The 19068-nt window shown below is 38.0% G+C and overlaps 1 protein-coding gene across 1 annotated transcript in view; it reads right to left on the bottom strand.

Annotated features, from left to right (window-relative positions):
- LOC127934616 (mitogen-activated protein kinase kinase kinase 10-like) overlaps positions 1 to 18660 on the bottom strand; it is a 34095-nt gene extending 15435 nt beyond the window's left edge. The window contains exon 1 of the mRNA XM_052532110.1: positions 15888 to 18660. Coding sequence (XP_052388070.1) covers positions 15888 to 16758 — 871 coding nt within the window. The 5' untranslated portion in view covers positions 16759 to 18660. The remainder of the gene's footprint in view (positions 1 to 15887) is intronic.
- Positions 18661 to 19068: the final 408 nt, after the last annotated feature.

Raw genomic sequence — 19068 nt, 5'->3', positions numbered from 1 at the left:
TTAATTAAAAAAAAATGCTGCGATTCATATCTGTCAATCATTTCAGACCGTAAAAAAATTAATAAATTCACAACTGGTTTAAGGATTCATTTGCATCATCACTCAAAAATGTTCACCAAGGCATTTTTTATTTTTCCATAAAACATATGCAAGTGCATTTTTTATCATGTTGTTATATCGCTACATAAAAATGAATAAATATTCTTCCTTTTGTTTATTATGTGAAAACTGTAGAAAATATTGATCATTAACTAGATTCAGTGTTTTACATTCAACTCGTACATTTCATCTGCCTACAATGGCTGTTTGGTTACAATTATAGTTCTTATGATAAAAATAAAAACATCATTCCACACCATTTAAGAGAAAATAAATAAGACATCAAGTATCATTAAAAGGAACAAAAATGTTGAGATTTTTTTGCAATGTCACCCTACCCAAAATAGAAGGTCTAAATACTCAGCTTTCAAAATATATTACCTAAAAAAAACCATATGTACATATTTATGAACTAGCATTCTTATAGTTGATTTTAGCTTAGTAACCTACAAAGCCATCAAAGCAGAATTTCACTGAAAAGGTTATTGACTAAGAATGCTGGTGGCAAGCATGACTGTGGACCAATCAGCAGAGTCATGACTAAGCTGGGCGGGGCTTGTTTTGACCAATCACTGAGTGTGGCCCCCTTCTCCTCCCTATCCTCAGCAGTCTCTGGGAGACTGCATTTCCTCTTTATCACTGTGCCCTACAGACAATCCCTCTCATCCCCCTCTCCCTCTCCTTCTCTCCATCTCTCTCTCTCGCCCTGCCTACCTCCCTCCATTCCTGTATGAATCAGATTCCAGCTGTCGCCTGCCGAGGCATCCATTCTTACTCTCAACCATAGGGGGAAAGAGAAAGAGAGAGGGATGATGATGGGAATGGGTGAACAGAGAATAAAGGAAAGAGACAAGGACAAGAGCAATTGGGGCATATCATCAGTGTTTGTGTGTGTGTGTGTTTGCATAAGTATGTATTTGTATTCTCATGGCTTTGTGTGCTTTATATGTGGGAGTGCTAAACATAGGGAGTGACGTGGATATTTCAGACAGCAAGCATCAGAAAAAGGCAGCAAAAGAAAGAAAATAAGAGAGGTGGATATATATAAACATGAAAGAAGGACTAAAGAGGAGCTATATATAGAAGTCAGTTTGGGCTTGATGGTGTCTAATAAGACACTCATCATCCTGATGGTCCCATTCATTTCATAAAGCCATGTTTAAAGTGCACTTTTGCAGTGGCTTCAGTGTATTGTATGTGGTTATTTTGTCTCTAACATACACTACAAGACTTTAGTCTGACACGAAAATCTCCAGAATTAAATGTTAAAATTAGAGATCGTAAATAAATAATATAACCAGTGTATGCTGAATCAATAACTGATTCACAACAAATGATTTTAAGTGAATCAAAAAATTTGATATAAAAGTAAATTAAATGTTGGCTCATTTTCTTTTTTCTTTTTGTATTGTTTAATATGTAGTGAAAGTTTGTAGACTGTATGCCACTTCTATAAAGACGTCATTAAAACATCTGTCAATGCGCTTCGTTAATGGAGTTGTTAAAGAATCAGAATCGATCAGAGCAATTGCATTACTTCCCCATTCCCATCCCTAGCAAAGTGCTCACTAACACACCAGAAAGAAAGAAACCATCCATTTAAATGTGCGCAGGGTTTCTTTCTAGCAGAGTGTGCTTGGTTTTACAAAGACCTGGTGTCACTGATACCTTGGGTTGGCTGCAGAAGCAACACCAACGGCTCAGTGAGCTTTAATCAGTTCCAGCACGGCACAATGTTGCCCTCCAGGAGAGATATTATTATGGCTTTGTACCCATACGATCTTCTGCAAGGTGACTTTCCGTCATTAGATGCTGCCGCTTTGTTGCCTGTGCTTTTAAAGAGTCCTTGAGGTCCTGCATTCTTGATTAGAGTCAAATTTCTGCCTCTATTCGAATGTCAATATTAGACTGGCTGTAATGTCTATAGATAACAGCGTCATTAGAACCTGTGCTAGACATGCATTGAATTTAGGGACATTTGGAATGCAAACCACCAACCAGGAACTGCATGAAAATTTGCCTGAATAGGGACAAGAGAACCGCAGTCGAACTCTACAACAGGGTCATTCCTTCCATTTCAATGTTTAATCCTCTCCAAACACTAGCACTCAACTTTATTATATTTCCACATATCAATAGTTTATTTCAAGTAACACATAAGGAGTTCGAATTGTTACTGACTTTCTCTTCAGTTGATGTAGTGTTTACTGAGTTGTAGTAATAAGACACCAGTGGTGGTAACTGCACAGCCTCCCTCTCCCATAGGGTTAAATGTACCTGCCGATGCCAGCTTTTCCTGTGTCAGCTGTGCTGCTGTCAGGCTTCTTTGAGGTAAATGTCACCTGAGGCACATGCAAAGAGACACTCCATGACAAAAGGAGCACCTGACAGTCTGCAAAGCACCTGCCTGCCAGAGCTACGCAACTTATCTGTATGTTGTCACACTTGTTGTTTCTTGGCTGTTCTTAAATAATTAAAGCATTGTGTTGAAGTCAAACTGAACACACCATCTGACAGCTTTACATGTTAACAACTTTTCTTATATATATATATATATATATAAACTGTATTTACCATAAAGGTTAAGTGGTTGCTGCACTACACATTATACTAAATTACAAAAATAATGTCTGTTTTCAAACAGGTTTCCCAAACACTCCCCGACAGCCACGCCCAAAACAAACTCCATTTGTTCAGTAACTACTTTTTTTCTATTTTTTGAAGGGATGTGCCCCCGATCTACCTAAATGTGTCTATCTTTGTGCAAATTATTCGTGGTGCAGCTTCGCCAACAGAAAAATTAGTATAAGGTTTTTTTAGTGAATCTTTGCAAATCGTCTTTCCTAATAATGTGCTAATTAGCAAGTTTTCATGATTTTAACCAAACTATGTTACAGACTTTTCATTAAGACCCTAAAGAATCATATCAACTTGTAGAAAATGGGCATCCGATATCCCCTTTAACATTCCACCTGGAAACCATGGAAGAAGAAAGCCGTCGTTTTTACAACTGTGATAATGAGAGTTTATCAGGATCAACTATATTCTGGATTTTCAAAAGTATGTGAAATATGTAAAGTTTGGGGGATAGACTCTTTAAAATAAGTTCAAGAGTTTAACACACCGGTCTGTGGTTGGAGGGATATTTCCATGCCCCTATACATGACGCGGCACAATGCGAGACATGATTGGTTGCTTTACCTGTCAGTTATATGGCCTCTTGGGTGGTCCTTGGCCATTCAAACGGCCAAGGTTCCCAGACCTTCTGCCGTCAGTCTGAAGGTCAGGCTACGCAACACTATTTGACAATAGTCAATGGAAACCAAAATAATTAACCCACTGAGGGCTGTATTCAAAAATCACAACAAAAATCAAAGACTGAAATTACAGGCTGATCGAGTGTGCATGAATTTTATCAACGCAACTTATAATGTAAGTCAGTGTATGACCCCCACATGCCTGTATACACTTCCAAAAGCATCTAGGCATGCTGCTGATGAGACTGCATATAGTGTCCTGAAGGATCTCCTGCCAGACCTGAATCAGGGCATTAGTGAGCTCCTGGACAGTCTGTGGTTCTACTTGGCTGATTCGGATGCTCCAATATAGAATGCCAAAGAGGATCCCAATTAGATTCAGGTTTGGGGAACATGAGGGCCAGTCAATGGCATCAATGTCTTCATCATCCAGAATCTGCCTATACACTCTGGCCACACAAGGCCAGACATTGTCGTTCACCAGGTGGAACCCAGGGCCCACTTCACCAGTATGAAGTTAGACAATAGCTGTAAGGATATCATCCCGGTACCTAACAGCAGAGAGGGTACTGTTGGCTAGCATGTGGGGTGTTTTATGTGACCCTCCAAGGAAATTCCTTCCCAGACCATCAAAGACTCCCACTGACCCCGAGACATGCATTTTAATGCATGTACACATAAAATAAATAATAAATAAATAAAAAATACTAACTTATCTAAACAGCCAACTGATACTTATTTTTATAAAAAAACATTTACAGAAATAACTGCACTAATTACTTTCAAATGCACTAATGCTTCTCTCTTGTGCATTATATATACAGTAGGCAGTTTTAAATATAGGCCCATTTAAAAATAAAATATACTTAATACAAAACAAAAATGTAACAAGGATTAATTTATAAGAAAATTTGGAGCATGTTTGGTAATCTTCTTTGCAAACAAGCATCAATACAAAATGTATGAAGGGCCATTTGATATCTGTTTGATCCTCTTTTTCAAAAATAACTGCACAATGCTACTTTTAATGCATTCATCCAAAATTTGCTAAATTCTCAGACTTTCTATATTATATTGCAAAGTCCATTTTTACGACTGGATTCCAAGATTCTGTAATTTGTTTCAAACATCCAACATAAAAGACCCACACAAAACGAGAAAAAAAAAATAGAGCTGCACAATCTGCAATTTTCTTGGCTGATTCAGATTTAAAGTGTGACCCTGCCGTCACTCATTTTTGTTGGTTCCTAGAACTATAATTGCCAGCATATACAAACAAAAATCTACTTTTTTTCATTGCAATTTTTTTTTATTTCTTCAGCGAAATGAGCAAAAACAAAACCTAAGGTTTACTTTGGCCTTAGACAAATTACAAATTGCAAAACTTTGTGTCTTCTTCACTTATAGTGAAGAACTTCCAATGCGAAAACATGTTTACATGCAGATGTGAGGCTGACCGGCTGGTCTTCAATCTGGGATGATCATGCAAAAAATCGTCTGATTCAGGTTCAACACCCTTTGTTCCTTTACATCCTGAAATGAAGATGGACATAGTTTTTGTTTTATCCAGCTGTATTTACTCCAACTTATAACATCCAAGTGAAAGATATAACACCAACATGTCAAAAAAAAAAAAAAAAAATCAGAATCACTGAGAAAAGGATCACCTCGTGTTTTTTGGTCAAACCACATTTTGCTTTAATTACAGCCTTTAGTCTGTTGGGATATAAAACATAAACTGTGTCAGTCTTCATTTGAGGCTGCAAAACAACAAAATGAGATTATTTTAAAGGGTGGGGGGTGATTCTTTTATATACAAACTGATTATATGTATATTGCAATTAGGGCCGGGACTTTAACGCGTTAATTGAGATTAATTAATTACACAAAAAATAACGCGTTAACTAAGATTAATTAATTACAGAAAAAAAAATTCCCACATTTTTAATAACTTATTTTTGCACCGCGGAACGTTTCTCACTGGATGAGTTTCGGCGGACCGATTATACTGGAGCACCAACTAGCGTTCGCATATCACCGCAGCAGCACATCGAGCCTCAATTATCACCTCAACGCAAAACACATAGCAGCTAGCGTGGACTTTACACTTTATGTTGAACTATGTATTATTTTGTTGGTGCAACAGTTTATGTTGAACTCTTTATTGTTTTGGCCAAGGTTACTGAGAGTTGGACTTAGTATGTTATGGCCTCTGAAGCAACAGAGAGATGTTTTCTAATAGTCAGTGATTCCAATGTTCTGAATGTAATTGACAGTATTGTGTTTTACTTAAAAAACACTTTACAGAAGGTTCCAGCACCTATAAGCTTCCTGAATTTCTGAAATGTACTATTTCTAAATTGTTTCTAAATATGCTATTGCTACACTTCATGGCAAAAATTTGCACTGGTCTGCTAGACTTGGTTGAACAAAAAGAAACAATATTTTGTTGCTTACGTATTCAGTCATTATTCAATGGTATACTATAAATCCATGTGAAAAAAAATTACTTCTCACTGTTCTCAGGTCAAATATTTATATGCGATTAAAATGCGCTTAATTTCGATTAATTAATTACAAAGCCTCTAATTAATTAGATTAATTTTTTTAATCGAGTCCCGGCCCTAATTGCAATATCATCACGTTTCTGGGAATTTTTATTATCATTGAGCTGAAAAAAGTAGACAAATGTGGCCTGATTTACCATTATTCACTCTATATTCTCTGAGAAAATAAACCTTTTTTACATCATTGGTCACTGGGATTGGTTAATGAAAACATTTCTGCTGTGTAATGATCTGTTAACAGGACACTCTAATAAAACCTGTTGTAGGAAGGCTGTGCCTTGCTCCCTTCTGCCTTGTTTTCAGTGCTCCAACAATAGACGAGCACCACCGATGGGCATTGTGCCAAAGATCTCTGACACTCGGCCATGCCAGTGCGTTCTGTGTACAGAGCTATAGTGGCTGCCTGTGTTGTCACATTTGCATGTATTGTTCAGTATGCTTTGCAAGGGTATGTGAACTACAACACTACACATTGTGTCTTTCCCACCATATCCTTGACATGCTCTATGATTTGTAATGTGACGGACATGGATGTGTAGTATACTGTCTGTGTTTACTGTGCCATAGTAACACCTGTAAACACTTCTGCAAGTGTAAATGTGTGTATATTAGCTGTGTGGGCATGTCTTACTTTGATTATTGACTCGTAGCTGCTGCAGTCCATAGTAAATGTGTGTGTGTGTGTGTATGGTGCATTATAGTGTATGCTCAGTTTGGGTGTGGATAAGCACTTTGTGTTTTCTTTGCTTTGGATCACGTGAGCTCTGGGACAAACCTTGGACTCTTACTCTGTAAATAGAAAACAACGGAGAAATTATCATGCCTGTAAAAAAAGTGTCTAGTTATGTATTGAAGGATTAGTTCACTTTCCAATAAAAATTTAGTCCATAGTGGACTTCATGGCTACCAAACGGTTGAAGGTCAAAATTACAGTTTCAGTGCATCTTTAAAAGGGCTCTACACTATACTAGACAAAGAATAAGGGTCTTATCTAGTGAAACGATCGGTCATAAAAAAAAAAAAAAATATATATATATATATATATATATATATATATATATACCTCAAATAGTCGACTATTTGATGCTTCGATTCAAGGAGCCTGATTCAACTACCAATCTCACAGTCGAATATTCGCGGGAATATGATTATGCCATTCTGACTATATGTGATCGCTCAAATTTCACATAGAACTTGCGTTTTCTCCCAATAAGTTAATATGAAGCCTATTATGATAAAGCATGAATAAGAATCTGAAAAGAAAGAAGCTTCAAATAAATAATTTAGTATAATAATAAAGTGAATAAATCCAACCACCCCTATGTTGCACTTTCCATAATCCGTGACCGACAGAGGAGCATTTAGGCGCATCGCAGTGCAAGGTGAGCATTTTTGTTTATAAAGCATATACAAATTTGGATTTTTTTTTTGTTTTTGTTTTTTATGACCGATCATTTCGCTAGATAAGACCCTTATTCCATGTCTAGTATCGTGTAGAGCCCTTTTAAAGCTGCACTAACACTGTAATTTTGACCTTCAACCGTTTGGTAGCCATTGAACTCCACTATAAGGAGAATAATCCTGAAATGTTTTCATCAAAAACCTAAAATCTATTTTCGACTGAAGAAAGACAGATGTAAACATCTTGGATGACATGGGGTTGAGGAAATTATGAGGAAATTTTAATTAAAAAAGTGAACTAATCCTTTAACTAGAAAAGTTTTGTTAACACTTTAGTATAGGGTCCAATTCACACTAATAACTAGTTGCTTATTAGCATGTCTATTATTAGCATATTGGCAGAGATGTATAGTAACGAAGTAGAACTACTTCACTACTGTACTTAAGTACTAAAAGGCGGTATCTGTACTTTACTAGAGTATTATTTTTTTCTCCTACTTCCACTTTCGCTGAGTTTAATACTTTTACTCCGATATTTTTTTATGTGCTGCATAGTTACTCATTACAATTATAAAAATGTTACGAATCATTCCATTATAAATCCACATTACCACTGCCAGAACTGTAGATGGCAGGTTTGATGAAGATGGCACATCATTGAGCGAATCAAGCGAGACTGCGCGTGCTGACTGAACTGCTGTGAAGAGAGAGATGAACACCGAGCCGAGCCAGATAATGACTCGTTCACGAGTCAAGAACCGGTTGCATCGGTTCTCTGGGGGATCACCAGTAGTTCTTTCTGACAGTTCGATTCAATAAACCAGTTGAAGAAAAAACAGTTCACCGATTCTTTTGCGCTCGACGTAATGGCGTCGTCATTGGCGTTGACTGCAAGCCTCCAAGCCTTCGGTTTACCTGGGCTCATAACGTAGCACAGAATTCGGTTCACGAATCGGACGCGTCTGACAGAAACGGTTCTTGACTCGTGAACGAGTCAGTCTGTTGTTCGTTATCTGGCTCGGCTCGGTGTTCATCTTCAGTTCTCTATTCACATCAGTTCAGTCAGTGTACTGTGTGAGTAAATTAATTACTCCGGGATATTGGTTTGTTTTAACTCAGAGGGAGTGTTAGACACATTAAAAAAGTTAACAGCTTAAGTCATTTGTGGATTAATGCGTATTGGAGACGCGAACCGTTTAAAACGATTCAGTTCGATTTGGTGAACTGGTTCAAAAAGATCCGGTTACATTAAATGATTCGTTCGCGAACCGGATATCAAAAACTGCTTTGTTTTTAACTGTCTTACAACAGAAACGGAAGAGAAGACAATGCTGAATAAAGTCGTAGTTTTTGCTATTTTTGGACCAAAATGTATTTTTGATGCTTCAAAATATTCTAACGAACCCTCTGATGTCACACTACTTTGATTATGTTTTTCTTACCTTTCTGGACATGGACAGTATACCGTACACACCGCTTCAATGGAGGGACTGAGAGCTCTCAGACTAAATCTAAAATATATTAAACCGTGTTCCAAAAATAAACGGAGGTCTTATGGGTTTGAAACAACATGAGGGTAAGTGACATAGCAAATTGGGCAAACTAACCCTGTAACCGTTTTTTGTTTACAAAAAGTTAATCAAAGGAACTGTGATTGTCCTTTAGGTTAATCATTTGAAATAGTAAAAACAATATGTTCAAACTTTTGACTACTTTCTTCAATAACTACATAACACAATACTTGTACTTTTACTTTCAGTACTTGAGTAGTAAATTTTAAAAAAAGACTACTTGCAATACTTAAGTACAAAAATTTTTGAATACTTTAGTATTTCTACTTAAGTGTGGTGCTTAAAGAGCACTTCAACTTCTACTCAAGTCACTTTTTTGATAGAGCACTTGTACTTTTACTCAAGTATGGGTCTCTAGTACTTTATACATCTCTGCATATTGGCTATTTGTTAGTGCTTATAAACTACATATAATGCATGACATCCATAATCCTACCCAATACCCTAAACTTAACAACTATTAATAAGCAGCAAATAAGGGGTTAATTGAGGCAAAAGGCATAGTTAATGGTTAGTTAATAGTGAGAATTGGACCCTAAAATAAAGTGTGACTGAAGTTTTAAAGATACTGTCATATGAGGGCTATAGTCTTCAGTTCATTAACCAAGACCATCCAGACTACTCTTTATTGACTCTTTATTGATTTTTGTGGCAGATACTTTGTGTATTTACTATTTGGCTCATATTTTGGTGTCAAAGTTTAAGCTAAGAAAGACATTGACCTACACCAGTCTCACTTACACGTGCCTAGACAAAATATGACCAATACATATGCTCTCTAAACACACTTGAACTGCAGGTGCCCAAGTTCCCACAAAAATGGACTCTGACCACTCTGATCTGCCAAAGAGTAACACAGTCAATGCTGGAGCTTCATTTTACTGGATATACCCTACATCAAAATGTAAATCAATGGGAAATGTGAAGTTATGTATTTATTGAAAACATTTATAATTTCCCCCTAAAATAAACAATATTAATATATTTTCCAAACCATGCAAGGAACCCTTTAAAGATAAACTGTAGATTGCAGTGTTAAAATTTCGGCATGAAAAGGAAATTGCAGTAGTTTTTGTTCTGTCCTACTGTAATGTATATCCAAATGAAATGGCTCCTTGAACTAGAAAACTAGGGTTTTGGTTGTGTCAGTCATTTGTTGACTGGATGGAGGCAGATCTGAATGTGAACATGTATTTGACTGTTTAAAAAAAAAGTGTTGGGGTAAATGATTGGAGAAGCCTGGCTTACCAAAGAGAAGTCTAAAACTTCACTGGCAGATTGAGTGGAGACATTTTGATTAAACTTTACAAGATCAAAAATTACAAAAAATAAAATTAAACATTCATGGGTGAATTGTTCACAATAAGATTAATAACGTATTTGAAAAATCGAGAGGGTGAACTTACAAAAATCATTGAATTGTCGATTATTCCCTTGAAATTGTAATAGCGATTATTAATTACGTTTATCACAATTTACATTGAATAATGTTTATATCACCGTTTGATGCAACTGCATGCACTAAGTGAAATTTTTTTGTGCTTTTCTATTGTATTAAGCCTCAAATATCAAATATACATCGGATTGGTTTGTTATTTAAATTATTTAAAAAAGTAGTTAATTAAAACTAAAACAATGGAAAACCCCTTAAGATAACACGTAGAAAGAAATAAAATGTATCTTAAGCACGTAGAATAACATAAGTGGTCGATTAATTGCCGCTTTGAACGATTGCGTAATTGTGGCCTCCATAATTGTAATCGTAATTAGACCTTGGTGAACTTGCCATTTCACGCCAATTTTAGTACTGATTAATTTAACCGATAACACCTTAGAGTGTAAGTTTGTTCCTAACAGAAAAACCAGAAACAGAACAAAATGTCAGCAAATGGGACATATTTCACAATTAAATGCATGAGAAAAATTTGATACCAATATTCACGCCTGCATAGAGATGCTGTTAGCGTAGAGTGCAGTAAGTGTGTGCAGAGCCACAGACGAGCAAATATATCAAGCACACTTTCCTAGAATCTCTGGGAAATTCAGTTAATTGCGGAGTTGCTTCACTGGACGTTTCAATAAAAAAAGAAAAATGATTCACAGACTTCCTAGTGAGGACACAGGAGAAATTGATGTCTATTACTTTTCAACTAAATGCAATCAGAACAAGAATGTAAGTCAAATCTAATGCAAATGATAAAATAAAAGTTACTGTTATTGAATTACTTGAAAAATAAAGAGTAATTCTCTACATAGAATTGGGATTTTACTGATAATAATAATAATACTAATGTGATTTAAAATGCAATAAATAAATCTGCAGGATTGCTGTGCTTGTTTGTAGGGTTGCAAAATTGGATGATTACACATTAATATGACTTCAAAAATATACATTATTATTATTTTATTGGGATTATTATTATTACAAAAAATGTATTATTAAATGAATATATTATTAATTATACTATTGTTAATAATAATATTAACAAAACAAGATTACTGTTGTAATATTTCACAGTATGATAAAACATTTAGTTCTTAAGAAAAATATAATAATAATAATTGTTTACAATACAGCTGTTAACTCTCTTAAATCATTCATTTCCAAACCTTAAACATTCAAGCTTTTATTTTGGCGGAAATCCGCAAGGAGCCCTTTAAAGCTTCTCTTTTGTTGACAAAAGCCTGATAACCCAAGGGCAGTAAAATAAGAGCTCTTAGCCAATACTTTGTAATACATAAAAAAAAAAACTCTACTACCCTCAACTTATCAGTCCCGCTTTACTGTACTTGGAAAGTATGGCTTAACTAAATACATGTAGCGATTCTCAAACTCATATCATTATTGGTTCATAATGATTAACACATAAAAGGCTGGACAAATGACTCATGGTCACTAACCAGAGTGCAGACAATGCAATAAGTCCATAGCCCCACTTTTACCACCATCCCCGTCTGACTCATTCCAATCGGTGGGAAAGGAACGCATCCTATTACTTATTAATGGATCACCTAAAATTGTGGATGACATTTGTGCATTTCATGAATGCAGGGTGTTGTCTTAAAAGGCAGGAAATGGCTTTGTGAAACTGTCAGGGATCTTTTGAAAAGTTTTATACAGAGTCTGTGTAAAAGAGGTAGTAAAAACAAAAAACACTGTTAAAATGCCAATTTAACATACATTTCAGCCACAGTTAGAAAAGTGAATAGTTTGTGATTTTATAGTTTGTGGTTTCATGTGCAAGTGCATATATCCATTTGACAGATGTTCCAAAGTGACTTAAAAGGCATTTAATGTGTATTTTTATGAGTGTTCTCTAACACTGCCATTGTTAGTACCATAGTCTACAAATTAAGCTATTTAAAATAAAGACATAACTACAGAAATTCATCTGTCATTTGTGACAAACTAGTCCCTTTACCCTGTACCCTGCTGACCCCAGTGCTTATAACCCACCACTGCCCTGTTCTCCCCCTGCGTGAGTTCAGACCCTGGGGCTTTTCCAGGACATACACACACGTAGCCATACATAGATTCACATCCCTTATTATTTTCCCCTGTATCCATCTGAACTCTTGTGGTCCAGATGCTCATTTTCTCGTATCCACCCTTCCCCAGTCAGGCGACTGACTCCTGTCATAGTCAAGCCATCTCTGTTTTGGGTACACGATAAAGGGGTACTTGTTGTGTTCCCAGCTTCTCTCTTGCTCGATCTCTCCATAATTCATTTTCTCTACACCTACTGATAAAACACTATTTGATCAATCTAATTTGACACCTTTACAGGCAGTTCACATGGTAAGATGGCATGGACATCACGCAGCCAATAACTGAACTGTACTCTCTAAAATCAATTTTAAAGAACAGCAATGTCAGGTAATTAGGGGTGCTTTCACACTTGGTTTGCTTGCCATGTCCGAACCCGAGTTCGATTGCTCCCCCCTTCCCCTGCTCCCGCTGGACTGGGTTCAAATTATATTATTTGGGTCCGAACCGCAGTTTGTTTGTGTCATCAAGCCAGCAGCTGTTCACCCTGTTGCTTAGTAATGGCAGCGCAAGAGAAGGTGGCAAATGTGCATAACATTACTCTCTGTCCTTTTATATATTTACGTTTTTGAACCGTTCTTTTTGTTTAGAAAGCTTCGGTACATAACGGCACTTGCGTCTGTCTTTGGAATGTACTGCAAATGATCTGAAGAACACTGAAGGCGGACAGAAATGAGATATACAGCTCACTGCTTGCAGCGCGTCAGTCACACTTGTCAGTCACACATGAACCGTACTCCAGAGCACCCTTTTTAAGTGAACTCGGGTATGGTTTGCAGGTGCACACTGGAGTTCGGAAGACAGCGTTCACATCATCCAAACGAACTGAACTCTGACGTCAATCAAACCCAGAAGCACACCAAAAGTGCTAGTGTGAAAGCACCCTAGAAGTCCAAAGCAATCATAACCCTAGTAGGTGTGCATATTACATAAAACGGTTTGTTAAGATGTGTGGAGGCCTTAAAAATGCTGGACTGCACTTTTATGTCCACTGTTGAGTAATTAAAGGTGTCCTGTAATTGAAGTTCAGTTGACAGTTCTGTGCCAATCTTAACTGGCTACTAGTAACCTAACTAGTAGTTAATCTATGTGAGCTTTTTCAATGCTTAATAATGATTTAGACTTTGTCATAGACTGATATAATGCCCATATAGCTGATATATTACAATTATTTAAACAAAGATACAGTAAAACTATTAATATTGTTGAATATGATAACCATTTAAAATGACCGTTTTCATTATATTTCAACAATCTGAATATATTTTAAAATGGAATTTATTCCAGTGATGGCAAGGCTGATTTTACAGCAGCCATTATTCCAGTCTCCTTCATTGTCATATGATCTTGATGATCATGTGACACTGTTTAAACAGCTCGATTACTAGGAAGTTCAAAAGAACAGCATTTATATTAAGTTTTTTTTTTTTTTGTAACAATGTAGAAGTCCTCATTGACACTTTTGATCAATTAAATGCATCCTTGCTGAATAAATGTAACAATTTATTTAGAATAATACAATATTACGCAAAAAAAAAAAAAAAAAAAAAAACCCAGCTATTAACTGATGTAGATAATCTCAGTATTATCAAATATCTTCTGATTAATGTGTCTGACTCATATATCGGTCTGTCACAGCCTTTACGATTAGTATGTATTTAGTTTATATATAAACCTAATATTGAAGTTTAGTGTAGAGCAATAAATTGGCTTCATTTTGTTGAAAACAAGTACTGAACATGTGCCACAACAATTTGATAGCACCAAACAGAGTGCGTTAGCCATTAGCCATCAGCCATTATTGTGTTCCAGTAAAGACCTGCCTGAGGAGTGTGTCAGGGGAAGGTGATCAGGGGTTTAGCGTTACTTTCAGCTGAGTCACCCTGCCAGTTGATCCCCATTTCTCTTTTGTTTTTGCCAGCGTGTGGGCCATTTTTGATAACGGTAACTTAAGTCCAGTGTGTGAGCTCAGTTAGCAACATGGACTGACCATCGACTTCAGCCTATCAACTCACACACACAGAGTGACATCACTTTAAAGGAGGTCACAGTAATCAGATTATCCTAGTTATTCAGATGCACTGACAACCAGCAACCCAAGTATGTTCAAATTAGCCCCCCCAGGCAACATGAGGGAGAGGCAGCTATTACGGTAATTTTGGTATGGTAATGTAAAAGTGCTTGTCCCTGACTCCTTATGTCATTCTTTTTAATATGATACATTTTCAAATACCCACTGATTTGCATCAATTCCAAGCGGCTACTTTATTTCGACTGCTAAAATATAAAGACCGGAGATACATTTCCTGACAAATGCTGACGCTAGTAAAGGAATGCAACTATTGGTGCACTTAAAGGGTTACTATGCCATACACACAATCCCACTGTAGTGTGTTGTTGAGCGGGGACTGTACTGTGGGGGAGGGGGATGTCTAGGTGCAATAGAGGGGAGCTGGGAAGAGGCTGGAGGGCTTGGAATCCGCCTCTGTTGCCACGGCAGCTGTGCCAATCTCCAAGTACGCCTACAGTTTGAAGAGGATACCTGAGCTCAGAGCCCCTGGATAATGAGAAGCAGTGAAACTCTAAACTCTGACAGCTAATGTTTTCACCCCTCCTGTGTCTACAGGCAGAAGATAAACATGCATCCCATCTCTGGGAGAGGGAGCAGCACTGGGATGACTGTTTTCATGGATTTGACAAGGACAGGGATTAGCAGACTTTGCTAAATCTTCTCTCAAGTGTCTGTCAAGCTCTGCTACTGCGAAAAAATGCAAATGCCGAACCCTTAGTGTTTGGTGTGCAGTGTTCCTTTTCCCAAGTGCGTCCATACTCATCCATTCAGCTACTCTCTTCTTTCTGCCCACAACAACTCCAACTGCGCTTAGCAGCAAATGGCACAAATGACCAAAAATAGCCGAGCGCTTCCAGAGCAGAGTAGCTCTCCTTAAGAAGAGGAAGCAATGCTATGAGCAAAAAACTATGTTTCCAAGTCCACACACAACATCCATTCCTTTTATTCCATCCCTACAGTAGCCCCGCCTGTGCCTAACCCATAATGTAATGCAAAATTATACATCTGATGCACTGCATTTCTGATGGGACTGTATCAGACATGCCAGAAGTGTCTCAAAGGCATGTAACCTTAATCAATTTGTTGATACGTATGAATAGGTGTTGGTGTTGAGTGCATCAGAACACTCTGAGAATTTTTTTTTTACATATATTGTACCTTTAGGGGTACATCAGCTTGTTACTGGGGCTGTACCCTAAAAGGTTCATATCAGTACCTTAAGGGTAGAAAATTACTACTCAAAGGTATTAATATCAACCTTTCAGGCACACATAAGGTGCAAAGTTGTCCCTTTAAGGGTACTGACCCAGTGACAAGTTGCTGTACCCATAAAGGTACAATTTCTGCTGTGAACAATAAAGAAACGTGACTCACTGTTGTTGGATTTGAGGTCTCGATGGATGATTGGCACAAAGGTCTGGTTGTGCAAGTAGTCCATTCCCATTGCAACCTGCACGGCCCAATTCACCAGTACCCGAGGAGGCACCTTCTTCCCAGCAAGTGCCCGGTTAAGTGCACCACCACGGGCATATTCCATAACCAGGCAAAGATTTGGCTCCCGCAGGCAAACACCTCGAAGAGAGATGATGTTGCGGTGTCGGAGCATCCAGAAGAGTCTGGCCTCCTGCCTCACATTCTCTGCTGTAGCACTGATGTCCTCGTCTAGGTCCTGACGAGCTGCTTTAACAGCTACTTCCTCACCACGCCACACACCCTTGTACACCTTTCCAAAGCCTCCAGCACCAATCACCTCCTCCAAGCACAGCTCTGAGAAATCAATCTCCAGTGGTGACTCCCCACCGACCAGACCTTCCGGAGGCAATGCTGGATAGCTGGTATCCCGTCTGGTCACATAATTACTAGGGAATATGCCCACCTTGTCCAGGATCTTGCCAGTCCACCAACCCTCATCTCCAGACACTTTAGAGTCCTTGGAGAGCACCTCCAGTAGGTCGCCACGTCGCAAGGTCAGCTCCTCATCTGCTGTGGCCTCATAATCAAAGACAGCCATCCAGTACACGTTACTGCCTTCATGATGACGAGAAAGATGGGATTCTGGGGAGCCCACTGAGGAGGAAAATGTACAGGAGTTCTGGCTGCTGCTGTTCTGTGTCAGGCAGGGTACTGAGTTTGCATTTGATTGTAGGGCAGGGGAAACTGGGGGTCCACAGGAACCTCCGCTGCTGGTGCATGGTAGCGGGGCAGCACTGCCTCCAGCTCCACTCTGTCTCATATATGGGTCCATCACTGAGTGTTCAGGTCAGCGATGTGGTCTTAAAAGCTGGAGGAGGCCCTCTGTCAACTTGCGCACATTATCCATGCAGAACCCATCTACTGAGCAAAGGCATTCTTGATGAGGAAAGAAATCAATAAATAAAGTTTCTGCTGAGCTGCCCCTGCTCTGTCCTCAACGACTGCTTGGATTGTCCACAGCACACTTTGTGGTTGTCTTAACATTTATAGAGCCATTTCAGTCAGTCAATGTGAGATCTAATATGCTCTAATATGACTAAGAAAATGACACTGAAAATGGTTTTGGAGTGTGAACCAAGTTTTTCCTAGAGAAACCAAAGTCCTGGAGATTAGGTGAGAATATCCAGATCACCAAGCCTTGAGAATCTTATCTTTTTGGTTGCTTGATGCAGCTTGGGCTTTTCCATCAGAAAAATCACTGAAGGCCTTGGAGACTGCTTGCTTGATTTGTCTTTTTAACAACAGAATCCACAAGTAAACAAATCTTGCTGAAGATAAAACAGTATCTAGATGGGTCTTCTAATAATGTGTCTTACATCACATGTCATGTTCTAGTTGGGGTTAAGTTCTAATAGCTTGCACTGGAATGTTAACCTCTATTCCATCCAAGTCTGATCCATGTAAAACTCTCATATTTGTAAACGTATATGATCGATGCTACTCTTGTTCTTGTTTTTTTTTTTTTTTTTTTTGCAATTTGGATTTTAATGAATATTCATATACTTAAAGACATACATGCGCAGGCTTAAGGCATCCTCAGACATTCAGCTCTGATAGGCTCACATAGATGGCACCAGCTCGCGATCTCAAAACCTCCACAATTATTTGCACATTCGCAATAGTCACCGAGTTTCTCTTGTGTTGTATAAACCGGGCACATCACGAATGCTATAAGACAGTTAAAGCAAAGCGCGCGTCCATTTTAAGACGAGAATCAAAACACAGAGTTGGCAGAGCCGTGGTTGTCAATAGCATTAATCGACATATAATGTACGCCACATATTTATCGCTTTGCATATCAAGAAAGGCATTTATTTGACCTATTAATATTTCATCGACAAACGTTACCACAGCTACCTAAACGTCTACTGTTTGCAGTTTAATCCACGTCACAAGCCAAATCGACTGTCGGTTCGTGTTATTTCTATGAACTGCATGTGCAAGTGCTTTCTTCGATCATTTTGTCCTCATCGTCCACGATTGTCATTTTAACAATAGACATTTTATTGTCACAAAGAGCAGTTAATTCATAAAGCTGGAGTCAGTTGAAACGTATGACAAGCGAAACTTCGGCTTGGTATTATGAAACAGCGATACTGAGATCGTTTCTATGAAGAACGAGAGTGATGCGGATAGCTTGCATAAAGATGACTTTTATCCAGGTCGCAGCGATTAGGTGACGAAATTCTCCATAATGTGTTTATGTTGCCCAAATAAAAGCCAACACAAGATGTGTCCACCATCTTTACAACAACAACAACAATAATAATAATAATAATAATAATATCCACCCAATTCCTGCGACAATATTTCTTAGAATCCAGAGATCAGTTGTCAAGTATTCATGCGTTCATCCAGTTAAAACAACCGGGTTTCTGAATTCGGATGTATGTTTGTGGTTGCCTGGATCGTTCACCGCACATCACAACATCCACACATCTCGTCGCATGGGCGTATCATAACGCTGAAATATTCCCGTTTGCTGTAGCTACACATCATCAAATTCCGCTGAAGGATGCTCTTGTAATCGTTCTCCCAGCTGGGTCAGTTAGTCGTCCTGTCGTTCATCTGAATCGAATCGGTTCTTTCCCTGTTTCCTTTCCCTGGGAGAAAAGACGATCTATTCCATGGACCAGGCTGTCAACTCCTACGGCTGACTTTGTATCCAAATACACCGGCTGGACTGGGGGTGGAAGACAGTAGGGCATTCTGGGAAATGTAGTTTACAGTGTATACAAAGTGACTTTGACCTATTAGGATCAGTTTATATAAGATAACATAATATGATATAGCCTACCTACTAGCAACAGTATAAACTGTAACTTTATAAAATGTTATATTATTACAATTTAACATCACTGTTTTCTATATTAATGTTTTAAAGCGTAATTGCAAAGCTTCATTTTCATCAGCTATTATTAATTCGTTCTTCAGTGTCACATGATCCTTCAGATATCATTCTAATAAGCTGATTTGGTGCTCAACTATAATCAATTAGGCTATTATTGACACTCAGTTATAAACCATGGCTCTTATTATCAGTGTTTTGATGTATTGAGAATTGCTGTATATAGTATATCAT

The sequence above is a fragment of the Carassius gibelio genome, chromosome A18 (genome assembly GCF_023724105.1).
Source record: "Carassius gibelio isolate Cgi1373 ecotype wild population from Czech Republic chromosome A18, carGib1.2-hapl.c, whole genome shotgun sequence".
Taxonomy (NCBI): domain Eukaryota; kingdom Metazoa; phylum Chordata; class Actinopteri; order Cypriniformes; family Cyprinidae; genus Carassius; species Carassius gibelio.
The sequence above is the reverse complement of the archived record's forward strand: the minus strand, read 5'-3'. Positions and strand labels throughout refer to the sequence as shown.